We start from the raw sequence: 26,907 nt of genomic DNA on the forward strand, positions 1-26,907 counted from the left end.
TGGATCTTTTACTATGTCCAGTGCCTTCCTATGGCACCTTGTGGCATAAATCTGCTCTAAGGTGGAGAGTGGGCAGCCAACAATGCTCTCTGCTGCCTTAACAACCCTGCACAACCCCATCCTGTCCTGGGTAGTACAGCTTCCGTACCACACACATAAGCCATAAGTGAGCACGCTCTCAATGGCACAGTGATAGAAGGCAAGCAGCAGTTTCTGCGGAAGATGGTTTTTCCTTAGTATTCTCAAAAAGTACAGTCTCTGCTGCGCCTTCTTCACAAGCCCCCTTTCCTTACAGCAACATCCACAGTGATTAACCTCCTAGCAGTTCTCTTGTACTCCCTGGCAGGCTCTGAGCCATCACTTAGGAATTAGTACTACAGGAAATATTGTTTTTCTGGCATAGAAGCAACAGCCTTCAGCAGATGCTGTTTGCTTTAAAGCAATAAGGCTTTCAGCTAGGAATCTTTGTTATTGCCAATTATGGTACAGAAAACACCCATAGGACTCAAACATGTCCTGTTCCAGAAACTGAGCATCTATAGAGTAAGTTTTCAGGTGCTTCTGAAAGAGCTGAATTTGAAATCTGCATTTTATGTAGCATCCCAAAAGTGACCAAAATAGTCCTACACATACCAACTTTTGTCATCCACCACTGTTTGTCAAACAATGTAATGCAGAGAAGCCATTGGTGCTTGGGCTGCATAGCATAGATCAGGGGTGTCAAACTCAAATTCATCGGGGGCCGCATCAGCAGTTTGGTCACCCTCAAAGGGCCGGTTGTATCGGCCTAAAATATTTGAGCAGGCTGAGACCCCCGAAGTTGATGGACTTTGACATTTAAATGGGGTGTGTGTGTGGCATGTGATAAATTATGTGAGGTTTGAGCTGGTCTTTGACCAGTAATAAATTATGATGATGATGATGGTGATGTGAGGTGGGGCCTACCTGCCCCTCCCCAATATTTTATTCAGGCTGACACCCCTGTTATGAAAGATTACTAAAGTCTGCCCCTGTGGTGATGTATCATACATTGTGCAGGCCCAGTCTGAGGGCACCTTTACCGGACTGCGTCTTGTGGCTGGGGCTTGTCTGCGCCTTCTCTTCCTTCTCCGCCTGTTACTGCCTCCTCCCTGTGCCAGGCGCTGGTGGGGGAGGGGGAGATGTGCCGGTTGCACCCCAGTTTCTGACGGGGGCCAATGCTGCTTGTTCCTCCCTCTGCTTTTCAACACTGCAATATATCGCTACCGTATCACAACATCACTATCACAATGTTGACAAGTTGGTATCGTCTGCTTTTAGGGGCTGAGGGGCTTACTCAGTACGGACAGGGGCACTCACAGGGGTGGACTTTGGTAATATGGCACCCACCCCGAGTGAGGACAAAATTTGTGCCCCCCCCAATAGAATAAATAGGCATAGTTATCATTATTTTGTGCTCCCTTGGCTCGGGGCGGGTGAGGCGCCCGCACGGCCCCAAATCTGGCGCTGGTGGAGGAAGCACATTTCCACGACGGGCCGAGCTGCCCCTGTGGATCCTGCTGCCTGAGGCAGCCGCCTCCCCTTCCCCTCCGTGGCAAGCCGAGGCTGAGGGGGACATTCGCTTGCCCAGGTGCCAGGCTCCCGTCCACTTGCTCCGGCACGCCCGCTGCAGCCCTGCTGCCAGCAGCCATCGGGAAAGGCGGCCGGCCGGGCTCCGGGGCTCGGTGGGGCCCGCCGGCAGAGGGCAGCGCTGCGCCTCGCCTGGGCGTGGAAGCCCTGCTGGCATGTTGTTTCCCATGCCGTGCGTTCGCGCCTCCATCTCGGCTCGCTCCCTCCTGTCCTCCGCCTCCGCGCCTCGCCTGCCAGACTCACATCCCTGCCCGGCGGCGACAGCGCAGGCACAGCGGAGGCCGAGCACGGCGCCAGCAGCGGCTGCCGGGCCCGCGGAGGAGCGTCCGGCCGGGCAGCTCCGCTCTGCTTGCTGCTGCTGCTCGCGCTGGGCGCCTCCTGGGCGGCGCGCCCGGCGGACCGGAGCAGCCACCAGAGACGCGGCAGCCCGCGGGACGAGGCGGCCGGCCGGCGGGGGACCTCCGGAGGCGGCCTCTCTGCTCACCACCTCCTTCGTGCTGAAAGGCGATGCGGCGCACAAGCAGGCGATGGTGCACTGGACAGGCGAGAACAGCAGCGAGAACGGCGGCTACACGGGCCACATGACGAGGTCTGGCGGGCCGAATTCGGCCCGCGGGCCTTGTGTTTGACACCCATGGCATAGATTATAAATGAATGTACCATAGTTGTAGAACTGAAAATCCTTTCAAATATCTTATTTCGATTGGCAAATCTCTCCAAAGCTTTCAGTTCTAAAAGCTTCTAATGACAAAATAAAAATAGAATGTGCATACAAATATAGGACAACAGCACCCGGCTTGGGGTTTTGTTTTGGTTTTTGTCTTCCCCATAAGAACAGGATATGTCACAAACTGAATCCATCAATCCATTTGGTTGAATGCACAGCCACTGTTAGATTTCAATACAAAGAGAAACGCAGATGCGTTAGCCCCAAACACCCTTTGCGCTCTGACAAAGTTGCTTTACCTTCTGTAGAAGAATTCCTTCCTGAACAGCAATAAGACAAAGATGACTTTCGATTGCTCTTTTCAAAGAGTATATCACAGTGGCCCATCTTCTTCCTGCTCTTCCTCATTCAGACTAAGTTGTCGTTCTTCTCTGCAGCCATGATCTGCAGCCACAGGAACATACAAAAGGAGAGACAACACCAGACGTGAAATTATATTACAGATTACAAGCATTGCGGCAAGACATGTAGTTGCTCTATACTACTATTAACAATGACAAGAACATATATTAAGCTATTTATACCCAACAAACAATATTTCATCAACTATATCATAAACCATGTGGACATAATTTTGCACTAGTAATTTACTTCATGCACAAAATTATAAGACAGCAAGGCATGTTATTAAAATGCAGTTCATTTCCATGCCCTTGGGCAGGGCAAACGATTCATTATGTACTAGTACTGTATTATGTTTTCGGCATTTAAACACCAATTTCCCAAGAGCAAAAAGGTTGATATGAAGCAATATTGCCCAATAAGGTTGATCAGCTGGTACGATTTTCATGCAATAGTTCCTTTCTATACAGTGGTACCTCGGGTTACATACACTTCAGGTTACAGACTCCGCTAACCCAGAAATAGTGCTTCAGGTTAAGAACTTTGCTTCAGGATGAGAACAGAAATCGTGCAGCAGCAGCGGGAGGCCCCATTAGCTAAAGTGGTGCTTCAGGTTAAGAACAATTTCAGGTTAAGAACGGACTTCCGGAATGAATTAAGTACTTAACCCAAGGTACCACTGTAATAGATTTGAAATCCTAAATCAGGGGACATTTAAAAACACATTTTAAGTAGCCATTAACCACTGTCCACCCCAAAAATAAAGTGTAACCTTATATGAAACACTACTACGCTAACCTTCGAGACAGGTTTTCCTGGGCCATAACCAAACATAAGGTTGGCAGCTGGATTAGACCTTAAAACTGGATGCAGGTCCATAGGCACTTATTCCTTTGCCTTTGCAACCTGCCATGCTCTCTGCCCCTGGGAAGGAGCAATTTATTGCATTTATATTGCACCTTTCCTCCAAGCAGCCCAAGTTATTTTCACAACAACCCTGTGAGGTAGGTTAGGCTGAGAAAAAGTGATTGGTCCAAGGTCACCAAGTGATCTTCATGGCTGCATGGGGATTTTGAACCCTGAACTGTAGCTTTGCAAAACTGGCTATGCTGCATTACTGCACCATACAAATAACTTATTTTGAGCATGGAAGGGTACAAGATAAGACTCTAGACTGAGGGTGGTTAACCGCAGATTCAATCATTCTGAAGATTCGTCCATTCCGATGACAAGTGGGCCAAAACAAATAAATAATTCTAAAAAACCAAAGCTGTAAAGCTGTAAACCAAAGGATGTAGCCTACCTTGATTTCAGCAAGGCATTTGACAAGGTGCCCCATGATATTCTTGTAAAGAAGCTGGTAAAATGTGGTCTTGACTATGCTACCACTCAGTGGATTTGTAACTGGCTGACTGACCGAACCCAAAGGGTGCTCATCAATGGTTCCTCTTCATCCTGGAGAAGAGTGACTAGTGGGGTGCCACAGGGTTCTGTCTTGGGCCCGGTCTTATTCAACATCTTTATCAACGACTTGGATGATGGACTCAAGGGCATCCTGATCAAATTTGCAGATGACACCAAACTGGGAGGGGTGGCTAACACCCCAGAGGACAGGATCACACTTCAAAACGACCTTGACAGATTAGAGAACTGGGCAAAAACAAACAAGATGAATTTTAACAGGGAGAAATGTAAAGTATTGCACTTGGGCAAAAAAAATGAGAGGCACAAATACAAGATGGGGGACACCTGGCTTGAGAGCAGTACATGTGAAAAGGATCTAGGAGTCTTGGTTGACCACAAACTTGACATGAGCCAACAGTGTGACGCGGCAGCTAAAAAAGCCAATGCAATTCTGGGCTGCATCAATAGGAGTATAGCATCTAGATCAAGGGAAGTAATAGTGCCACTGTATTCTGCTCTGGTCAGACCACACCTGGAGTACTGTGTCCAGTTCTGGGCACCACAATTCAAGAAGGACACTGAGAAACTGGAACATGTCCAGAGGAGGGCAACCAAAATGGTCAAAGGCCTGGAAACAATGCCTTATGAGGAACGGCTAAGGGAGCTGGGCATGTTTAGCCTGGAGAAGAGGAGGTTAAGGGGTGATATGATAGCCATGTTCAAATATATAAAAGGATGTCACATAGAGGAGGGAGAAAGGTTGTTTTCTGCTGCTCCAGAGAAGCGGACACGGAGCAATGGATCCAAACTACAAGAAAGAAGATTCCACCTAAACATTAGGAAGAACTTCCTGACAGTAAGAGCTGTTCGACAGTGGAATTTGCTGCCAAGGAGTGTGGTGGAGTCTCCTACTTTGGAGGTCTTTAAGCAGAGGCTTGACAACCATATGTCAGGAGTGCTCTGATGGTGTTTCCTGCTTGGCAGGGGGTTGGACTCGATGGCCCTTGTGGTCTCTTCCAACTCTATGATTCTATGATTCTATGATTCTATAAAGCACCACTGCTATGATCCTAATGGCTTCTTAAGGATTCCGAGTCACCTTGTACCAGCAAAACAAAGTGTAACAAGGGAACAGAAGAGGTTTTAAAAGACAGAGGAATCTGTGCTAGACAGCTGCTCCTCACTTGCCTTACACATAAGATGATGAAGTAGCAGTGAAAACAGAGGTTTGTGCCACAAAAGCCACAGCCATTACGTCAGTCAGTCAGTCAGTCATCTTGAAGACCATTTCAAATAAAACTTTATTCTCTCAGCAAACAGTTTTGGAAACCAGGATCAAACATTACACATCAGGCCATACAACAAATAGATCTAGGAAAAATGCTCTAATATTACACATTAGGTCATCTCTTAACTGCACATCAATTTTCTTATTTGCACATCAATTCTCACTAAAGTTACTAAATGAGTGGTGTGAAAAAGTATCTCTAGGACTTTAGTAAAGGACTTTTGACAGAAAATAAGAACATAATCACAGCTTTAATATTACATAGGCTTTGCTAAATAACTTTTACCTAAAGTTGATAGCTAATGCTTCATGAAAATAACTTTTTAGATTAGCACAAGAGTTCTATGTCTGTTCTGAAGTTTAATTCAAAGCAAGGATATTCTAACACAAGCTGAAGTATTTACATTCCAACCTTAAATACGGCACATTGATTCAAGAGTAATACAGAAATCATATTCTGTACTTTTAAGTCATGATGTAGTCACCTACTGCTGTCATACGTACCATGATAGTGAAAAAGTGTTGCAGTAAATGGGAATGGTAACTTTTTACACATCAACAGCAGAATTCTGTTCAGTAGATTTAAGAATACAATCCTAAGTGAGGATGAGTGTGTAGATCATCTGCCCCATCCAAACATCTACCAGCTAGGGGAAAACAACAACATTTTCAACCCCCACAGAATTAGTTACTTCAACTCCACGCTAATGCAGATGGAATGTTCCTGGGGTCCATCCAAGGAAAAATGGGGCCTTGGATCTAGCAGATCCAAAGAGCCTTCATCCTGCTCCTGGAATTCCCTGCTTCAGAGTTCAAAACTGACTCCTAGCACCAAGAATACACCAATGGTGGATGTATGCCCACAAAGCTTTCTGCGGGAGTAGAGCAGGTCTCTGAGTTGACATGGCCCCTCACTGGTGAACCAGATTGTGGGGTTGCTCTGTAAGACCATAGTAAATGTGTCAAGGACAGCAACCCAGCTGCCAGTTTTGCTTAACCACTTTCCATTCATGCTTAAGTTAAACCCGGGCATTAACCCTGCTCCAAAAATCCTTAAGATGTAGTGTTTGTGGGTGGGGCGAAGAGATATAGTAATATCTTATGTATTCATTCAGAAGAGTTAAAGATCCCCCATGCATGTGTCATTGTTTTAGTTATGGGTTACTGTTATGTTGTGCTTTCCAGTGAACATTTGTGCAACAAATAAGGGAGATCTCACAAGTTTTAGATAATATGCTACAAATCAGACCATTTTCTTACATGCTTAATGATGACATTATCTGTATCCTCCAAGCCTCATTATTCCAATTATTAAAGGTAAAGGTACCCCTGCCCGTACAGGCCAGTCGTGACCGACTCTGGGGTTGCGCGCCCATCTCGCTTAAGAGGCCGGGGGACAGCGCTGTCCGGAGACACTTACGGGTCACGAGGCCAGCGTGACGAAGCTGCTCTGGCGAGCCTGCACCAGCGCAGCACACGGAAACACCGTTTACCTTCCCACTATAAAGCGGTACCTATTTATCTACTTGCACTTAAGGGTGCTTTCGAACTGCTAGGTGGGCAGGAGCTGGGACCGAACGACGGGGGCTCACCCCGCCACGGGGATTCGAACCGCCGACCACACGATTGACAAGTCCTAGGCGCTGAGGTTTTACCCACAGCGCCACCCGCGTCCCTATTCCAATTATTAAAGTGCAACAATTTCACAAATCAAGGGCACATCTACAGGGCAGAGGACTTATGAAGATGTTGCAGTTGCACTTCCACATACAATAGCTCAAGCGAGAGAATAGACCTTGAAATGTCCTGGTTATTCCCCTGCTTGCTTACAGCACAACAGAATTTAGGCAGCAAAAGTTTGCTTTACAGCCTATAAAACAATTAGCTCTCTGCTGTAATCTATGCTCAAACTAGAGAGAGAACACTTCCTTGAAGCATTAGTTATTCTGCCCTTGGCTCTTCTCCCAGCCTCAAGCAATGGCTTGCCATAAGATCCTTCAGCACAGTATCTTGCACGGCTCTAATATGCACTCCCCATACCACTAGTTCCTTCTAACATAGGACTAGGAAATCTAGGGCCCTTCAGATATTGCTGGACTACAACTTCCTTTAACCCTGTTGTCATGCTTTCTGGGATTGAAAGCATTTGAAAGCAAATGAGGGACTCCTCATTTCTTTTTTGTGTGCAGTATATGCTGGGCATTTTTGATTCCCTGCATTGAACAGGTAAAACTAGGTCACCTAACAGCTGAACCACACTGGTGGGTATTCTAATTTGAGGACACTGCTCTACATCAAGGTCTGTAATCCAGAGGTGGGGAACTGGCTCTTCAGAAGCTGTTGAGACTGTAACTGAACTATGCCTGGGTGTGATGAAAGTTGGGAGTGCAGCAACATCTTTCCTTATCCTTTAACTAAGGGCTCATCCACACTTCCACTTGTCCTGTGCCTAGAAAGCACAGGTCTTACAATTTCCCACTTATATTGTGTTTTTAGGGACGAGTCCAAGTTGTTTTGCATTTGCATTTGGACCAAACAGCAATCTGTTGAAAACAGTAACCTGTGGGGGGGTTTTTTTTGGGGGGGAGAATGGGGGGCAAATGGAAGTGTGGACAAGCCCTAACAGAACCAATCAGAAATCTGCAACATGCTAATGGATGTCCCAGACTTGTTTTCTGTTGTGTTTGCATGTGTATTTTGCAACGTCATTGATGAACTAATGGTGTATTCGTAACAATTTATACTGGACCACCATACATCATTCTGTTTTATCTACTGTTCTATGATACTCCTCCCTCCTCCTGAAAAAAGGCCTCACGGCTTCTTTCAACTACAGTTGTACCTCTGGTCATGAACTTAATTTGTTCCGGAGGTCCGTTCCTAACCTGAGGTACCACTTTAGCTAATGGGGCCTCCTGCTGCCACTGCCGTGCGATTTTTGTTCTCATCCGGAGGTAAAGTTCTTAACCTGAGGTACGGAGTCTGTAACCCAAGGTGTTTGTAACCTGAGGTACCACTGTACCAGGTCCTGAATTTCTTTCACCAGAACATTCTTCCCAACGGATCCTTTCCTCAGAAACGGTGCCAGTCGCTTTTCTAGATCATCCCACTATGTGGAGGATTCTCTACCAACTGTTTTTTAAAACTTAAACATGTGGACGCGCATGCATTTGCGTATCTACTGTAAACTGATCTGGGCAGGGACATGTCTTTCTTGTGGCCATTCTGTGTTGTTGTTTTTTAAAGACTATGTACGTCATGCACATATTTATATTTCTGCTTTATATTTCTGTATTAATAGACCCTCCCTTTCTCCAAAGTGCTTAGGGCAGAGGGCACGGGGCTTCTTTCTTCTTCTTACTTGCCTCACCCAACCCATCTTTTAAAGCTCCCATCAACTCCCACGAAGTGATCTGAAGCCAACTCTGTCCCAAGTAAAACATTTGCCGCTGAACACCGTGGCTGCCGAGGCATCCCCCCGCCCTATTACCCCGATGACCACATACTGATGACTTGCTTTTTTTAATAAAACAAAAACCCAAACGCACCAAAATTGTGTATCGACTACACAACCAAGTTCTCAAGGCAGTTTGCAAGACTACATATAGATATACAGTGGTACCTCAGGTTACATATGCTTCAGGTTACATACGCTTCAGGTTACATACGCTTCAGAACAGAAATCGTGCAGCAGCAGCGCAGTAGCAGCAGCGGGAGACCCCATTAGCTAAAGTGGTGCTTCAGGTTAAGAACACTTTCAGGTTACGAACGGACCTCCGGAACGAATTAAGTTCATAACCAGAGGTACCACTGTAGTTGAAAGAAGCCATGTGAGGCCTTTTTTCAGGAGGAGGGAGGAGGCATTTACATAAATATAGCTCCAGAAACAATACTTTCTACACAAGTAACTAGGCAGAACAACTTTTTTCATAGACACATGAACTATTGACAAGTCCATTCTTGAAAGCAACCACCTTTCATTATTTAAGCGCTACTTCCTCCAGTTTAACATCCAAGCCAAAGTCATTGCTTGTGTACAGCTTTTAGAGAGGGTTAGTGCCTGTAACTCTAAAAATAACCTATGAAACAAACTGGTGATTTTATGTGATATTTCATGAAAGCTTTAAGTCATCTTTTTGCACTTCGTTCTGGAACGAATTAAGTTCTTAACCCGAGGTACCACTGTATTACACACAGAGACAGACCCGAAGCCTCTGGGATAACTAAGTCGGTAGAGTTAGATCAACCTCAGGCCGTGAGTTCGAGCCCCGAGCTGGGCAAAAGGGGGGTTGGTCTAGATGACCCTCGGGGGTTCCTTTCCAACTCCACGGTTCTGCGAAACGGCCACAGCTGGCCAGCTTCTCTCCTCCATCCCAGGTTTCCCCTTCGCAGCACAAGCCTGGGAAGGTAAGCCCCACCGAGTCCAAATTGGGGTGGGGGCAGTCCAACATTTGCGAAAGGGGGGGGAGAAAGAGGAGCCTCAGTCGGGGTCTCCCAACAGCCCCCTCAGACGCGGGCTCCCCGCCTCGCGACGGTCTCCCCTCCGCGCCCATCCCTCCCTTCATTTCCTCTCAGGCGCCCCCACTTACCTCAGAAACAAAAACACGCCCGCCCTCCAACGTCACCTCGCCGCATACGCGGGACCAGGCTCGCTCTCCGCCACCTGCACCCGCTTCAAGCACCCGCTAGGCCCCGCTCGGAACCCGCCGTCGCTCCGCAACCCCGAATTTCCCTTCTATTTTCTTCTCTTTTTTTCCCCCCCCAACCCGCCGCCGCCGCCGGAAACGCGCCAGATTCAACCCGGATGCGCGACCCCGCCCACACAGCGGTGTAACCCGAGCCGCGACCGCTCTAGCCAATGGCGGGGCTTTGTGGTTTAGGTTGCCTCCGCCTTCTCCAGACCAGAGAAAAAGAGTGGGTGGGCGTGGTCCTTTCCGCTATGGGCGTGTCTGGGGGCGGGGCCTAGATGGCGCTGATGCTTAGAATGCCGCGTTTCTGTTTGATCCCGCTGACTCGAGAGACGTCGGAGGCTGCACATTCTGGGGGGGACGCGGGTGGCGCTGTGGTCTAAACCACTGATCCTCTTGGAATTGCTCGTTCAGAAAGCCGGCGGCTCGAATCCTCCACGATCGGGGTGAACCCTACATTTGACCTTACAAGAGCAGTCTCTGAGATCAGAATAACTAAACATTATCCACATTTCTTGTTTTGGGGAAGAAACTGGTTTTTCCAGCTCTTGCATAATCTCCATTGTAACTTTTAAAGTTTCTAAACAGCTTCACCCTTCCCCATCTGTAGGAACAAAATTACAGTGTGTGATTTGGTCTCAGTCCTGTATTGTACAACCCTTTTAAAATTGACCTAATGAAAAGAAAGGGCTGTCATCAGATGGCTCCGGGGTCAAATAACTCCATGCCCTCCAGCTTTTCTCCAGTGAAAATAGCGACATCTTACCATATGTTCCAACATTTCTCTGATGAAAATAGTGACATCCTAAGAAGAACCTGTGGGTTAAACCACAGAGCCTAGGATTTGCCGATCAGAAGGTTGGCAGTTTGAACCCCTGCGATGGGGTGAGCTCCCGTTGCTCGGTCCTTGCTCCTGCCAACCTAGCAGTTCGAAAGCACGTCAAATCATAGAATCATAGAATCATAGAGTTGAAATAGACGACAAGGGCCATCGAGTCCAACCCCCTGCCAAGCAGGAAACACCATCAGAGCACTCCTGACATATGGTTATCAAGCCTCTGCTTAAAGACCTCCAAAGTAGGAGACTCCACCACACTCCTTGGCAGCAAATTCCACTGTCGAACAGCTCTTACTGTCAGGAAGTTCTTCCTAATCTTTAGGTGGAATCTTCTTTCTTGTAGTTTGGATCCATTGCTCCATGTCCGCTTCTCTGGAGCAACAGAAAACAACCTTTCTCCCTCCTCTATGTGACATCCTTTTATATATTTGAACATGGCTATCATATCACCCCTTAACCTCCTCTTCTCCAGGCTAAACATGCCCAGCTACCTTAGCCATTCCTCATAAAGCATCGTTTCCAGGCCTTTGACAATTTTGGTTGCCCTCCTCTGGACACGTTCCAGTTTGTCAGTGTCCTTCTTGAACTGTGGTGCCCAGAACTGGACACAGTACTCCAGGTGAGGTCTGACCAGAGCAGAATACAGTGGCACTATTACTTCCCTTGATCTAGATGCTATACTCCTATTGATGCAGCCCAGAATTGCATTGGCTTTTTTAGCTGCCGCGTCACACTGTTGGCTCATGTCAAGTTTGTGGTCAACCAAGACTCCTAGATCCTTTTCACATGTACTGCTCTCAAGCCAGGTGTCACCCATCTTGTATTTGTGCCTCTCATTTTTTTTGCCCAAGTGCAATACTTTACATTTCTCCCTGTTAAAGTTCATCTTGTTTGTTTTGGCCCAGTTCTCTAATCTGTCAAGGTCATTTTGAAGTGTGATCCTGTCCTCTGGGGTGTTAGCCACCCCTCCCAGTTTGGTGTCATCTGCAAATTTGATCAGGATGCCCTTGAGTCCATCATCCAAGTCGTTGATAAAGATGTTGAATAAGACCGGGCCCAAGACAGAACGCTGTGGCACCCCACTAGTCAGTCTTCTCCAGGATGAAGAGGAACCATTGATGAGCACCCTTTGGGTTCGGTCAGTCAGCCAGTTACAAATCCACTGAGTGGTAGCATACTCAAGACAGAATATCATGGGGCACCTTGTCGAATGCCTTGCTGAAATCAAGGTAGGCTACATCCACTGCGTTCCCTTCATCTACCAGGCTTGTAATTCTGTCAAAAAACGTCAAAGGTACTGCTCCGGCGGGAAGGTAAACAGCGTTTCCATGTGCTGCTCTGGTTCGCCAGAAGCGGCTTAGTCCTGCTGGCCACATGACCTGGAAGCTGTACGCCGGCTCCCTTGGCCAATAAAGCGAGATGAGCGCCGCAACCCCAGAGTCGGCCACGACTGGACCTAATGGTCAGGGGTCCCTTTACCTTTACCTAAGGAAAAGCAGGACATTCTGGGATCAAATAAGAAACCAGGACAGCATCTGCATGCGCTGATCGGGCTGTACACCTGCTGATTTGTCATGTATACATATTTTGTCATATCATGAATGCTGTGTGAATCAACTCACAAGTGTGACAACACAAAACAACCACAGTGGAAAAAGTGTATCATTTCTGACATGCCAATAAAGATCAAGGCCTAAAGTGTATCATATTAGCATCACTTCTGCTTTATTTTTCATTAAATACTATGAGTCAGTGGCGTAGCGTGGATTGTCCGCACCCGGGGCAAGGCAAGTAATTTGCGCCCCCTAACCCGTGGATTTGCGCCCCCTAACCCTAACCCCCAGATGTTGCGCCGGGTGCGCCCGGCCCCCCCCTGCACCCCCACGCTACCCCACTGCTATGAGTGGTCATGATATTTATGTAGAATCCAGTGCTTACATCATTGCTGTCAACGTTTCCCTTTTTTAAAGGGAATAGGATAGGATTCCTCGCAAGAAAGGGGGAAAGTTGACAGCTGTGGCTTACATGAGTATCTTTCTGCGTTGGAAATATATATCTTTTTTTTTCATAATAATTTTTATTGCATTTTTTTCCAAATTACAGATAAAACAGAAAAAAGAAAGAACATAGAAGGTAGAAAGAAAGAAAAAACAGAAAATCACAACCATTTCAACAACTTATTTCAGATTTCTATCGGACTTCCCCACATCTCCCACATAATGCATTCTTGACAATAAAGTTATCAGCAAGTTATAACCTTGTTTCATGTGTTTCTTTGTACTTTCAATTGCAGTTTAAGTTTAAATCTCTTGTTTTCCAATTACTCTAAAAATATAACATATTGTCATTTTTACCCATTTAAACTTTGATTCTTTCATAAATATTATCCAATTTCATATATAATCCACTTTCGTTGCTGGAGCTAACCTTCCAAGTCATACGGCATCTTAAGATTCATATAACTTATAATACTTTTGCAAATAGTCTTTAAATTTTTTCCAATCCTCCTCCATTGCTTCTTCTCCCAAATCTCGGATCCTTGCAGTCATCTCGGCTAGTTCCATGTAGTTCATCAATTGTGTCTGCCAGTCCTCCAGTGTGGGCAAATCTTGAGTCTTCCAATGCTTGGCAATAAGAATTCTTGCTGCTGTAGTAGCATACATAAAAAAAGTTCTATCCTTCTTTAGCACCTTCTGGCCGACAATGCCCAGAAGGAAGGCCTCCGGTTTCTTGGGGAAGGTGTATTTAAACACCTTTTTTAACTCGTTGTAGATCATTTCCCAGAAGGCCTTCAATCTTGGACAAGTCCACCAAAGGTGAAAGAATGTCCCCTCAGCTTCCTTACACTTCCAACATTTATTATCGGACAAATGGTATATCTTAGCCAGCTTGACCGGGGTCATGTACCACCTGTATACCATTTTCATAATATTTTCTTTCAAAGCATTGCATGCAGTAAACTTCATACCGGTGGTCCATAACCTCTCCCAGTCTTCAGACATGATATTATAACCAATGTCCTGAGCCCATTTTATCATAGCTGATTTAACTGTCTCATCCTGAGTGTTCCATTTAAGCAGCAAGTTATACATTCTCGATAATAACTTGGTCTTTGGTTCTAACAACTCTGTCTCAAGTTTCGATTTTTCCACCTGGAATCCTATTTTTTTGGGAAATATATATCTATTTAATGCGTTCATTCATTCATGATTCGTTCAACTAACTTGAAAAGTCAAGCCTTCGGAGCATCAAGTGCAAAATAGCTGGAAATTCTTCTCGAAGAATTTCACAGCACCCTCTGCTATCGATTTTTTAAACGCATCAGTTGGTGATACTGTCACTTTAATACTTTATTTGCCTCCAATTGGTTGAAAGATTGGAACATTCCTGCATGTCGAAGGAAAGCCTCGCCACGCGATTGGCTGCGCTGGACGCAGCAGGATACTTCCTGGAATGTCTGCAACCCAACGTTCCTCCAGGTCTGTTTCACTGGAAAAGTGGTGGTCGTGATCTTCTTTTATTCGAAATGTAATTAATAGACTCGGAATGGTTGGTAAGGAGAATGTGGGAGTTTAATAAGCTCTCCTGTACTTTGCGTACGGCAGGGAAAAATATCGGTGCATGTTGCAGGGCTGGTTGAATCCATGTTTCGTGGGGGAGGCGGGAGGCGGTTGGGGAACTGCTCACCAGTATATTTACTAACTTACAATCATATAATCATATAATTGAAAGGGACCTTGAGGGTCGTGGAGTTTTTAACTTATTTTCCTCCCGTTTGAATATTAATCGCGGTGCAGAAATTTAAGTATCAGCCGATCGATCTTTGCGTAACCCAGAAGGGAAACCGGCAGCAAAAATAAATAGCCAGGAGATCAGTTTTGCATGTGTTGATCAGATCGGTGGTTGAAGATCTGCGAAAAAGCAAGGTGTCTTTTCCTTCCAGGCGTGTGTGAACTGTAACACAAGCAAGGATGCTATACCCGTTTTCTTGAAACCAGTCTTCTACACATGCCAAAGAAGTCTTTCGTGTACGGTGCTCAAAACAGGTAATAAAGATCAGTGTGGACCCTTTAAACTGATACCAGGGCAGGTTGATAATTTGCATAAAAATAGAGTATTCACATCCATAGCAATAACAGCAGCTATAGTGCTTTAAGTGTTGCTGGAATTTGCGCATGAGCAGAGACAGAAATGGAAGAGAATTGTTGACCTTTTACTTGTTCATTGAATGGCACTCTTCAAATCATGTTATTAGCTGTAAATCTTGGAGTGTGTAAAAGATGGTGATCTTCTGCTTGTGTTCAAAGATTGTAATCAGTTGAAGCTCTTATAAAGTTAAGGGTTAAAAATATTGTGGCGTCAGGATGGGGTTCTTTTACAAACTCAAAACAACATCTCCAGAAAGTTTTGTGGGTTTTTTGCATTTCTGTCTGTTGAGATTTTTAAAAAATGTAACCAGGGCAATTGATCTGACGTTAATCTAGTTCAAAAATCAAAATGCCATGAACACAAAATTCCAAAATCAGAGACTGGAACTAAGCAAAATAGCCTATTTTTCTCACATTTGATGGATATTTTCATAACTGCCTTTCTGTTTATAAATTGGTCTTGCCGGACGCGGGTGGCGCTGTGGGTAAAAGCCTCAGCGCCTAGGGCTTGCCGATCGAAAGGTCGGCGGTTCGAATCCCCGCGGCGGGGTGCGCTCCCGCTGCTCGGTCCCAGCGCCTGCCAACCTAGCAGTTCGAAAGCACCCCCGGGTGCAAGTAGATAAATAGGTACCGCTTACCAGCGGGAAGGTAAACGGCGTTCCGTGTGCTGCGCTGGCTCGCCAGATGCAGCTTTGTCACGCTGGCCACGTGACCCGGAAGTGTCTCCGGACAGCGCTGGCCCCCGGCCTATAGATGTGAGATGGGCGCACAAACCCCAGAGTCTGTCAAGACTGGCCCGTTCGGGCAGGGGTACCTTTACCTTTACCTTTACTTTCTATAGGGACGCGGGTGGCGCTGTGGGTTAAACCACAGAGCCTAGGACTTGCCGATCAGAAAGACGGCGGTTTGAATCCCCGCGATGGGGTGAGCTCCCGTTGTTCGGTCCCTGCACCTGCCAACCTAGCAGTTCGAAAGCACGTCAAAGTGCAAGTAGATAAATAGGCACCGCTCCGGCGGGAAGGTAAATGGCGTTTCTGTGCGTTGCTCTGGTTCGCCAGAAGCAGCTTAGTCATGCTGGCCACATGGCCAGGAAGCTGTACGCCGGCTCCCTTGGCCAATAAAGAGAAGCGCAACCCCAGAGTCGGTCACTCTTTATCTTTACCTTTACTTTCTATATCATGTGGATAATCTGTACCTTCCCCCACCCCCAAATGTTGCTGGTCTACAGCTCCCAGCATTTTCTGATGACTGGCCATGATGGCTGGGGCGGAAACAACATCTGAAAGTCCACAGGTTGGCCACCTGTTCTTTCATATCAACTGACATATACCAGATTTCTTAAAAAATCATTCTTGGCATTCTGTTCAAAATTGTTGATTTGCGGAATTTTTCACACAGAATGACGGGGGGAAAGAGTAATACAAAACATATTGAAATTGATAAAATTTGGACAGTCTAATTCTGGAAGCTAGGAATAGCAGCTGCGCTTGTGTCTACATGGTGGAACTTCTGAAATTTGGACACATTTGAAACATGCCTTTCTTTATCCTTAGAGGAAGTCACAAAATAACAGTGCCTCTGCTCAAGGTTAAAATAACAAGGTTTTATTATTAACTACGGCAGTCAGCACCTTTTTCGTTTGTTCTGTTTGCTGGATATTAAGAAATAATAATAATAATAGTAATAATAATAATAGTAATAGTAGTAGTAATAATAATAATAATAATTGTTTACTCAGATACTGGAAATCAAAAGCCATTCAAAATGACGACAGAAACATTGGTGAAGGATATTAAACCAGGCTTGAAAAACCTCAATCTTATATTCATTGTTCTAGAAACAGGTGAGTGCTCTGCAGATGACAATGGCTAACATGCTTTAAAAACCTATTGCAGTACAGCTGAGAGGTCCGTCTGCTTCCTTGTTTCACAGAATCATATGAAAAGACATAGAACCATCACATTATTTTACTTTATTAATTATGGGCTGCACATGGACTTCCTTCTATCAATAGCCAATGAAAGGTGACATTGCATGATCAATATTAGTATTTCTGAATAGGATTCTTTGAAATGTAGAAGCAGACTGGATTGCTGTCAGGCTGAGTGCAGCTTATGGAAGAATCTAAGGATCTTTTACTCTTGCCTTAAAAAACCCCACAACTTGTGCTTTTAGCACAGTGTTTTTATCTGGATTCAGAAAAGTGTTGTGCTATATTGAGTGTTGTGGGTTCCTTAGACTGTCATCTCGTACTGATGCACCCTGTTGCAAGTCAGAATATTGTCACCTCATTTATATAGCATGCATTGCAATTCCATATCACTTGCATTGTCAATAATACTCCTAGGTTCCTTTCTTGTTAATGCCATACAAGTTGAGGGTGCCCTTTCCTCTCCCCTTTCCAGGAATGTTTCATTTTCTTCTTCTTCTGGTAATAAAGAGCTGCGCTCTGCAAATGTTTCCATGGGGTGGGATTGGCACGGAGCTGCTTCCCAGCCTGTACTTCTGGCCTGAAAGCAGAAACACCCTTTTAGCTGCCTTGAATTTTGGTAACCGTGAATTTTGCTAACCATTCCTACCGGAATGTCCCAGAAACTCCAGCAGGTGGAGAATGCTGCAGCGAGGCTCCTCACAGAGTCTCTGCCATGGAAGCATATTCACCCAGTGCTTTTCCAGCTGCACTGGCTCCCGGTGGAGTACAGGGTCAGATTTAAGGTGCTGGTTTTGACCTTTAAAGCCCTTCACGGCCTAGGACCCTCATACCTATGGGACCGCCTCTCCCGGTATGCCCCACGGAGGACCTTAAGGTCCATAAATAGCGACACCCTAGAGGTCCCGGGCCCTAAGGAAGTTAGATTAGCCTCAACCAGAGCCAGGGCTTTTTCAACACTGGCCCCGGCCTGGTGGAACGCTTTGCCTCATGAGACCAGGGAACTGCAGGATCTGATTTCTTTCCGCAGGGCCTGTAAGACAGAGTTGTTCCGCCTGGCCTTTGGCTTGGAGTCAATTTTATTCCCTCCCCCTCTTTCTTTTTTCCTTTCTCCTACTGTAATGAGGCTGCATTTTAATGTTTTAATGTTGTATTTTAATCTTGTTTTTAAGTTGTATGCATTCAACTTGTTTTTATTATTGGTTGTTGGCCGCCCTGAGCCCGGCCTTGGCTGGGGAGGGCGGTGTATAAATAAAATTTATTATTATTATTATTATTGCCACCAGGCCGGGTTACCAAGACCAAGGATGGCCATGAAGTGCGGACATGTAAAGTAGCCGACAAAACTGGCAGCATAAACATCTCTGTGTGGGACGATGTTGGCAACCTCATCCAACCAGGAGACATCATCCGACTCACCAAAGGGTATGGACCACCTTTCCAATAGGAGTGCAATAGAAGAAAGTGGGGAAAATTGGATGTTCCTTTCTCCAAGTGGAGCTTTAGCCCCAGCCCCAGAAGTAACAGGTAGTTGGGCCCATTTTAGGCTTTTTCAGGTATACGCCTAAGATCACATAGTATAATAATAAGAATAAGCATAATAAGAATAATATATAATCCAGGTGGGGGCAGCTCATCTGCTTAATCTTTCTGTCCACATTCTTAGCTCTTATCTTAGCTCTTATCTTCCTTGCACAATACACATCCCACAAAATAATAATAATAATAATAATAATAATAATAATAATAATAACAACAACAACAACAACAACAATAATAATAATAATTTATTTATACCCTGCCCATCTGGTTGGGTTTCCCCAGCCACTCTGTGCAGCTCCCAACAGAACATTAAAAACTTCCCTAAACAGGGCTGCCTTCAGATGTCTTCTAAAAGTCAGATAGTTATTTATTTCCTTGACATCTGGTGGGAGGGCGTTCCACAGGGCGGGCACCACTACTGAGAAGGTCCTCTGCCTGGTTCCCTGTAACCTCACTTCTCACAGTGAGGGAACCGCCAGAAGGCCCTCGGCGCTGGACCTCTGGGCTGAATGATGGGGGTGGAGACGCTCCTTCGGGTATACTGGGCCAAGTCCATTTAGGGCATTAAACGTCAGCACCAACACTTTGAGTTGTGCTTGGAAACATACTGGCAGCCAATGTAGGTCTTTCAGTACTGGTGTTAGATGGGCTCGGCGGCCACTCCCAGTCACCAGTCTAGCTGCCACATTCTGGATTAATTGTAGTTTCTGGGTCACCTTCAAAGGTAGCCCCACATAGAGTGCACTGCAATAGTCCAAGCAGGAGATAACCAGAGCATGCACCACTCTGGCAAGACAGTCTGCGGGCAGGTAGGGTCTCAGCCAGCATACCAGATGGAGCTGGTAGACAGCTGCCCTGGACACAGAACTGACCTGTACTTCTGTGGACAGTTGTGAGTCCAAAATGACTCCCAGGCTGTGCACCTGGTCCTTCAGCGGCAAGTTGCCCCATTCAGGAGCGTAGGAAGTCACCTTGAACCAAGTCAGGCCCTTAGTCCATCTGTCTGAGCCCTGTCTGTGCTGCCTGGTAGTGGCTTTCCAGGGTTTCATGTGTTTAAACTAATTCAGAATGAATTTCAGCGCTGGCTCCAGGATCTTGGATGGGGAGAGCACAGTTTAATCTGGGAGGATGTGCAGAGATTTATCCTCTTGCCCTGCCTGTGATCTTCTTGGGTGTTCTGTGCAAAATGGGAATAGCAGTACTGCTGGTGTGTCCCAACTTTGCCAGCCCCAATTAGTTAAACTGAGTGTTTCTTTTTTATTATTATTATGTGTTTGATACCCAGCAGGTGAAGGGCAACATTCTGAACTTCATCCAGAGGAAGTAAAAAGTGCTTAACAGTGCAACCCTATACCTGTCTACTCAGAAGTAAGTTCCACTGAGTTCAGTGGAGTTTACTCGCAGGTAAGTGGGTATAGGATTGCAGCTTAAGACTTCTTAGCTGTAATGAGACTTAAAAATGTGCAGATTATGCCCAATAGTATCCAGAAATGCACAGAAACTCGATTGACTTAACTGAGAAGACAGGTGGACTATTTTATACTGAAATGTGGGGTAACAAATTTTATAAATAGAACAATATGCATCATACAACTGGAGAACAACTTTATGCGTCTGTGCTTCAAGGTACCCCCAAATTGGGTATTTTGTTTTGAGCTGGTGCATTTTCCAGCTATAAGAGGAATGTTGTGCTGTTCCTAACCATGGGTCTCTCTCTCTCCTAGGTATGCATCTGTTTTCAAAGGCTGCCTGACCTTGTACACTGGACGTGGAGGAGACTTGCAGAAAGTTGGAGAGTAAGGGCTGTAATTGGCTTATGCCAATGTTCCTTTTTTGGAACTGGAGGTTTGGTACATGGTTGATTTTTTTTTTAAGTTCAGACACACAGCCAGATTCCCACCAAAGGATAGTATTTGCTCCAGGGGCTATCACCACCATAAGTCAAGGAGGCAGCTTCCAAGTTAGAAAAGACTGGTGACTACTTTGCATGCTGACCGCACCGTAATAAACGGTTCAGGCTACAGTTAGCAAATGTATTGAACATTGAGAGGCATTGCTTGCATAAGAATCTCTCCCCCCTGCCCTCCATAAAGGTAAAGGGACCCCTGACCATTAGGTCCAGTCGTGGTTGACTGTGGGGTTGCGGCACTCATCTCGCTTTATTGGCCGAGGGAGCCGGCGTACAGCTTCCGGGTCATGTGGCCAGCATGACTAAGCCGCTTCTGGCGAACCAGAGCAGCGCACGGAAACGCTGTTTACCTTCCCACCAGAGCGGTACCTATTGATCTACTTGCACTTTGACATGCTTTCGAACTGCTAGGCTGGCAGGAGCAGGGACCGAACAACGGGAGCTCACCCCGTCGCGGGGATTCCAACCGCTGACCTTCTGATCGGCAAGTCCTAGGCTCTGTGGTTTAACCCACAGTGCCACCCGCGTCCCGTCTGCCCTCCGTAACTGTACTACAAATGCTCATTATTTTTTAATTAACTCTGTAGGATAAATACCCCTCTGTGCATTTCAAAAGGCATCCACTAATTTGTAATCTAAGGCAAACGCCTTCCTACCTCCCTTACAAATGATTCCCATTTTCCCCCCTAGGATGTTTCTATGAAAAGACCCACCATTCCTGAGCTTTTATGCTCGAGTAATTATATGAGTAATATTGGCTGGGGTTGATGGTGGCTTGTAGTTGGGGTCTTCAGGTTGTTCCACGTGCTGCTGCCTTTAACGGAAACTCTCTTGAGTGAACTTGCACAGCTGCTGTTACCCATTTCTGAAATTGTTTTTCTTCTTCTTTTCAATAGTATGGACATTAGATTACCCATAGCCTGGGGGGGGGGGGAATGCATGCTGTCAGGTTTTGATTTTGACAGCTTGAGATTTTATTTTACCTCGGAAACTACAGCTAATCCAGAATGCGGCAGCTAGACTGGTGACTGGGGGCGGCCGCCGAGACCACATAACACCGGTCTTGAAAGACCTACATTGGCTCCCAGTACGTTTCTGAGCACAATTCAAAGTGCTGGTGTTGACCTTTAAAGCCCTAAACAGCCTCAGCCCAGTATACCTGAAGGAGCGTCTCCACCCCCATCGTTCTGCCCGGACGCTGAGGTCCAGCGCCGAGGGCCTTCTGGCGGTTCCCTCATTGCGAGAAGCAAAGCTACAGGGAACCAGGCAGAGGGCCTTCTCGGTAGTGGCGCCCGCCCTGTGGAACGCCCTCCCATCAGATGTCAAAACGATAAACAACTACCTGACATTCAGAAGACATCTTAAGGCAGCCCTGTTCAGGGAAGTTTTTAATGTATGATATTTTAGTGTTTTTTGGTTTCTATGGAAGCCGCCCAGAGTGGCTGGGGAAACCCAGCCAGATGGCGGGGTACAAATAATAAATTATTATTATTATTATTATTATTATTATTATTATTATTATTATTAATAATACCTTCCCTCCTGCAGCCCTGGCTTCCCCGCTCCTATAAAAGTATATACTTCAAAGGATATTGTCAAAGTTTGGGTTTGTTGATGTCTGGCATTAATCTAGGTCCAGGCTTAAATTATTACTGCTAATTGGCATGTGGTTGCCATCCCTCACTGCCCATGTAGAGCTGCATACATGTAGGGAGAGGGAGAATAATAATATAATAATTCTACTCAGCCCATCTGGCTGGGTTCCCCCAGTCACTTTGGACGGACATTTGTCAGTGGACTGACAGCTGTGTTTTATCTGCTGCCCCTCCTGTTCCAGGTTTTGTATGGTTTACTCAGAAGTGCCAAATTTCAGTGAGCCAAACCCAGAATATGTTGCCCAGCAGTCGCAAAACAAAAATGTGAGTATCAGGATTCTTAACTAACACTGGGGGGGGGGGGTGAAATGAATTTTGAAGGAAGAACTTCCTGACCCAATCAGAAGGGGTGTTTATGCCTCCCTTTACAGCAGGGAAATGTATCACTCCAAATTCTCGTGACCACCCTACACTCAGTGCAGCTCTCCTCTATACCCCAATGCTTATTTTTCTATTGTATTTTGCTGCAGGCAGCTGTTGCATTTCCTTGCCCTGAGAAAATGGAAGCTACGGTGGGTGTTAAGGATTATACACCTTAATCTTTCAGGAAGCAAGCCCGTAAGGTCTCAGGTCCAGAGCCTGGGAGGATTCCTGTATACAGTGGTGCCTCACAAGACGAAAAGAATCCGTTCTGTGATTCTCTTCGTCTAGCGGTTTTTTCGTCTTGCAAAGCAAGCCCATTGACGGATTAGCGGATTAGCGCTATTAGTGGCTTTTAGTGGCTTATCTGCTGATCGGATCAGCTGATAAGCGGCTTAGCGGCTTAGAAAAAGGGGGGAGGGGGGAAAAGCAGGAACTCGCAAGACATTGTCGTCTTGCGAAATAAGCCCATAGGAAATTCGTTTTGCGAAGCACCTCCAAAACAGAAAACTCTTTCGTCTAGCGAGTTTTCTGTCTTGCGAGGCATTCGTCTTGCGGGGCACCACTGTATTAAGAGCAGAGCGGAAAGCACAAATTTTACCCATCACAGTGAGGGAGTGAAGCTGCAAAGAGGAGGGTTTTTCCATTTGGTGTAACTCTTTAATGGTACAGGGAGGTCTTCTCAGTTACGGATTTGGCAATTCTTCTGGATTGCCTTACTGGATCTGACTCGAGAGTGAGTTATGCTGACTGGGATGGAATTGACTTCCTTAGCATGTAGATGTGCTCCCTCCCTCTCTCTAGGGTGCTAGATAACATCTTCCAAGATCCACTTTGCCTAGATGAGTGTGGACACACTACAGGTCTCTTGGGGAAACAGTAACCGCTCTAGCCCTGCTCCCTCATCTGATAACCTCTTGTTTTCTGCACAATTGACTTATAAAACATTTTTCTCTTCCTTCTCAGGCTGTGTACACATATGTTTAAAGCACATGCACCAACCCTCAAGAATATTGTAGTTTAAGGGTGCTGTGACCACAGTTACCAGGATTCCTTGGGGGAAGTCATGTACTTTAAATATACAATGGTACCTCAGGTTACATTCGCTTCAGGTTGCAGACTCTGCTAACCCAGAAATAGTACCTCGGGTTAAGAACTTTGCTTCAGGATGAGAACAGAAATCGTGCTCCAGCAGCACGGCGGCAGCCGGAGGCCCCATTAGGTAAAGTGGTGCTTCAGGTTAAGAACAGTTTCAGGTTAAGTATGAACCTCCGGAACGAGTTAAGAACTTAACCTGAGGTACCACTGTATGGTGTGTACACAGCTGTAGTTAGGTTTGATTTCAGCATACTTCTGTAAACCTTCCCCCGCCCCTCCTCTGCCCATGGCTGTTGTATCTGTGGAACTTCTGTATATGTCAAAACAATTCAGTAGACTTTTGCTTTCTTCGACAGACACAGAATGACAACGCAGCGCCCACAGCCTCCCAAACCACAGCAGGGCCTTCCACGTCATCAGCAGGTAGGCAGCGAATGATCTTGCACTTCCTAGTACCATTGAGCGAAACGGATACCTGCAGGTGAGAGAAGCACAAGTCGTGCATGTCAGGATTTTGTGCCTCGTGGTATTATTTAGCCTGGAAATGGCCAACATCTGACTCATAGCCTATCTAAGGGTCAAATTGGACATGGCAGTGGATTGTACCCAATGTGATATTACATGAATGTTCTGTCAGCGCAAAGATTTATGCTTCTGCAATGGAATGTTATCCCCTTCTCTTCCCGCCCCCAAATTGTGCCTCCTAAATCTGCCCTAGGGGTTCCACAAACCCTCTGGGGCAAATTTGACGAGCGTTGTGTATTCCACACACTTGAACGCATCTGGCATTCAACTGAAAACGCCACATTTCCCATCTGCTAGCTACTTTAGTTCCTAAAACAACAAGTAGAAGACTCTTTTTACTATATCCCAGAAGGAATACCAATGGATTTGTTGGCTCCATCTCTGTGGGTTCCAGTAAGGTTTTTCTGTTCTCCTCCTGGGAGCCAGCGTGGTGTAGTAGTTAAGAGCGGTGGACTCGTAATCTGGTGAACCGGGTTCGATTCCCCACTCCTCCACATGCAGCTGCTGGGTGACCTTGGGCCAGTCACACTTCTCTGAAGTCTCTCAGCCCCACTCACCTCACAGAGTGTTTGTTGTGGGGGAGGAAGGGAAAGGAGAATGTTAGCCACTTTGAGACTCCTTCGGGTAGTGATAAAGCGGGATATCAAATCCAAACCTCCTCCTTCTTCTTTTTCCCCCTCCCCTCCCTTTCTTTCAGTCACTGACAACCAGAATGGCAACGGGTTGATCACCACTGGATCTGGCAGCTCCACCCACACACCTAGTGCCCCCTCTCACCCCACCAGCGGCCGCATCACCCGGAGCCAGCCCAACCACCAGAGCGGAAGCTCGTCAGGGTCGTCCTCTAACCCAGTCAGCAATGGCAAAGAGACACGACGAAGCAGCAAGAGATAACAAGCACAGGATTTGGGGTTGCTTTTCTGTCCCTTCCCTCCACTGCCTGCTGTGTTAACCTTTGCCTCCTGCTGATCAGCTTTGAGGCAGAGCGGCTGACACCGAGAAGAGACGGGTGGCCAGGCTATGGATGCAGAGACTCTGAATTGTACGAAACCAATTTGTATTTTAGCCACTGAAATCTCCTTTTTAACATGCGATGCCAAGTACCGGGTGAGGATCTTGAGTGCGTTTATGCTGATAATCCCAGGTCAAACTTGTTCTTTTCAGGATTCCTTGCAGGAAATTAACATGTCTGCCTGACCGCCTTTTAACCTAATTGCGTTTCATTGCTCCCTTCTAACTTCCCAGATGACATGTTCCTGTGCTACAGGCGCATGCGTCCTTGATTTTAACCCCCTTCTAAAAAACAAAGTCTAGAACCCTTAAAAGAGGGGTTTGAAAGATGTGATCCTTCAAGGGCTGTTGGAGTCCAATTCCCATCAGTCCCAGCCAGTATGGCCAATGGTTGGGATGATGGGAGTTGTCCATCAACATCTGAAAGTCCACAGGTTCCCCATCTCTGGTTTAAAACTATTTATTGTGGACTTGTGACGAAATCTATGAAACAACTCTAGACCGAGTGGCTTTGTTAATTATTATTGTGGGCTAAATGACAGGTTGTGTTTCAGTTTCCATAAGGAGGAGGTGTACCCAGACAAACAAAACAGAATTTATGCCACTTTTTCCGAGCCAAACTGAGTGACTATCCAGAACCGGGCAGTGAGACGGCACTGTTGCGGTATCCCCCAAACATATTCTTGATTGATATTGTAGCTCACAGCATCCTGTAGCTAGGTTTCTGTAGATATAATGATGGTGTTAGATTTAGATGTGTGGCTAAATTGAGAAGCTTTTAAACAACAACAACAAAAACCTCGAAAAAACACACACATGCCCAAATCTAAATTATGAAAAATGAGGATTCGGTTATATTTTAATTTCTATTATTGTGCAGAAAACTTTAAATAGATTTGTGTTTTTATTCCAGCGTGTATCAGCATGGTTGGCATCAAAGGCTGGCAGTGTTGGGCATATTTTCTGAGGCCTGTCAGGCTCACAAGCCAGTGCTGCCAGCTGGGTTCTCATTTGGTAGAAGGCCCAGCCAGGGTCAAAGATGTAAGGTGTGTTTGCCTCTAAACTGGTCCAGACCCTGTGTGAAGTAAGAAAGCTACTCAGACTACCCCCTTTAACCTCTTTTGGGGTTAATCATTGCTGTTCTCTATGTCCTTGTTCCTCTCTCCTAACATTTAAGGGGCCTATTAGGTTCAAGGGCTCCAGAAAGCTATTGATTACCCTGGTTTCAGTTAGCTAAAAGGAATCTGCAGAATAGTCTGCCTTGTAAATGGAATGGAAAAAGTTTTGAAAGGAAGATAAGATGGCATTTAAACACTACAAAATCGTTTTGCCAAAACACTTTCTCGAAAGCCAATAAAATGTTCAGAAGAAACATTTTCTCTCTCTTTTTTGAAGTGCTATTTTATCTAGCAGTTTGGGTCCTTGTCTCCTTTTCTCTCTTTCCTTCTGTTTTCCACTCTAGAGTACGGTAATTGCTTGAATTTCTCAACTGGTTGTTTTTTTTAAAGCTACGTCACTGTTGTCTAAAATCTGATGTGACAGTTTGAATGTACTATTCATGAATGTTTGGGGAATAAATATTTTAATCCTCTTTACAATGTGAATGTCTCTGATCAGAGAAAATGGGTCATTCCATGGAACAATAGATGTGAGTGCAAAACTGGAAGTAACTTTTTTCTTGTTTGCTTACAAACGTAGGACAAAATGACATAATTGTGTAGATAACAATACCTCAGTAAATCTAGCCAACTGACCTTTGCCAGCTTTGTTGAGATTGTGATTACACAAAGTAAGGTAATATGAATTACCCTTTTCTAAACTCCCTGCCTACTAC

At 45.8% G+C, this 26,907-nt stretch overlaps 2 protein-coding genes across 6 annotated transcripts in view; one reads left to right on the plus strand and one right to left on the minus strand.

The window, feature by feature from the left end:
* RNF41 (ring finger protein 41) overlaps positions 1 to 10,125 on the minus strand; it is a 41,716-nt gene extending 31,591 nt beyond the window's left edge. The window contains exons 1-2 of one of the 2 annotated variants that reach the window (XM_082212806.1): positions 9,959 to 10,125; positions 2,575 to 2,719 (exon numbers count right to left, since the gene is read on the minus strand). The gene's annotated coding sequence lies outside the window, so the exon portion shown is untranslated. The remainder of the gene's footprint in view (positions 1 to 2,574; positions 2,720 to 9,958) is intronic. The other variant, XM_082212807.1, reaches the window with a different exon arrangement.
* A 4,145-nt stretch (positions 10,126 to 14,270) lies between these two features.
* NABP2 (nucleic acid binding protein 2) lies at positions 14,271 to 26,445 on the plus strand. Of its 4 annotated transcripts, none has more exons than XM_082212780.1 (8): positions 14,271 to 14,374; positions 14,839 to 14,941; positions 16,782 to 16,886; positions 18,260 to 18,398; positions 20,240 to 20,311; positions 22,262 to 22,343; positions 23,894 to 23,960; positions 24,760 to 26,445. In XM_082212780.1, exons 3-8 carry the CDS (start codon positions 16,808 to 16,810, stop codon positions 24,954 to 24,956), a joined length of 636 nt encoding a protein of 211 aa, XP_082068906.1. In that variant the 5' UTR covers positions 14,271 to 14,374; positions 14,839 to 14,941; positions 16,782 to 16,807; the 3' UTR covers positions 24,957 to 26,445. The 4 variants fall into 4 exon arrangements, with proteins under 4 accessions (XP_082068906.1, XP_082068908.1, XP_082068909.1 ...); XM_082212782.1 differs by having other exon boundaries at positions 14,312 to 14,448; XM_082212783.1 differs by having other exon boundaries at positions 14,322 to 14,423.
* Positions 26,446 to 26,907: the final 462 nt, after the last annotated feature.

Source organism: Podarcis vaucheri (assembly GCF_965113315.1).
Source record: "Podarcis vaucheri genome assembly, chromosome: 2".
In the NCBI taxonomy this organism is placed as follows: Eukaryota; Metazoa; Chordata; class Lepidosauria; order Squamata; family Lacertidae; genus Podarcis; species Podarcis vaucheri.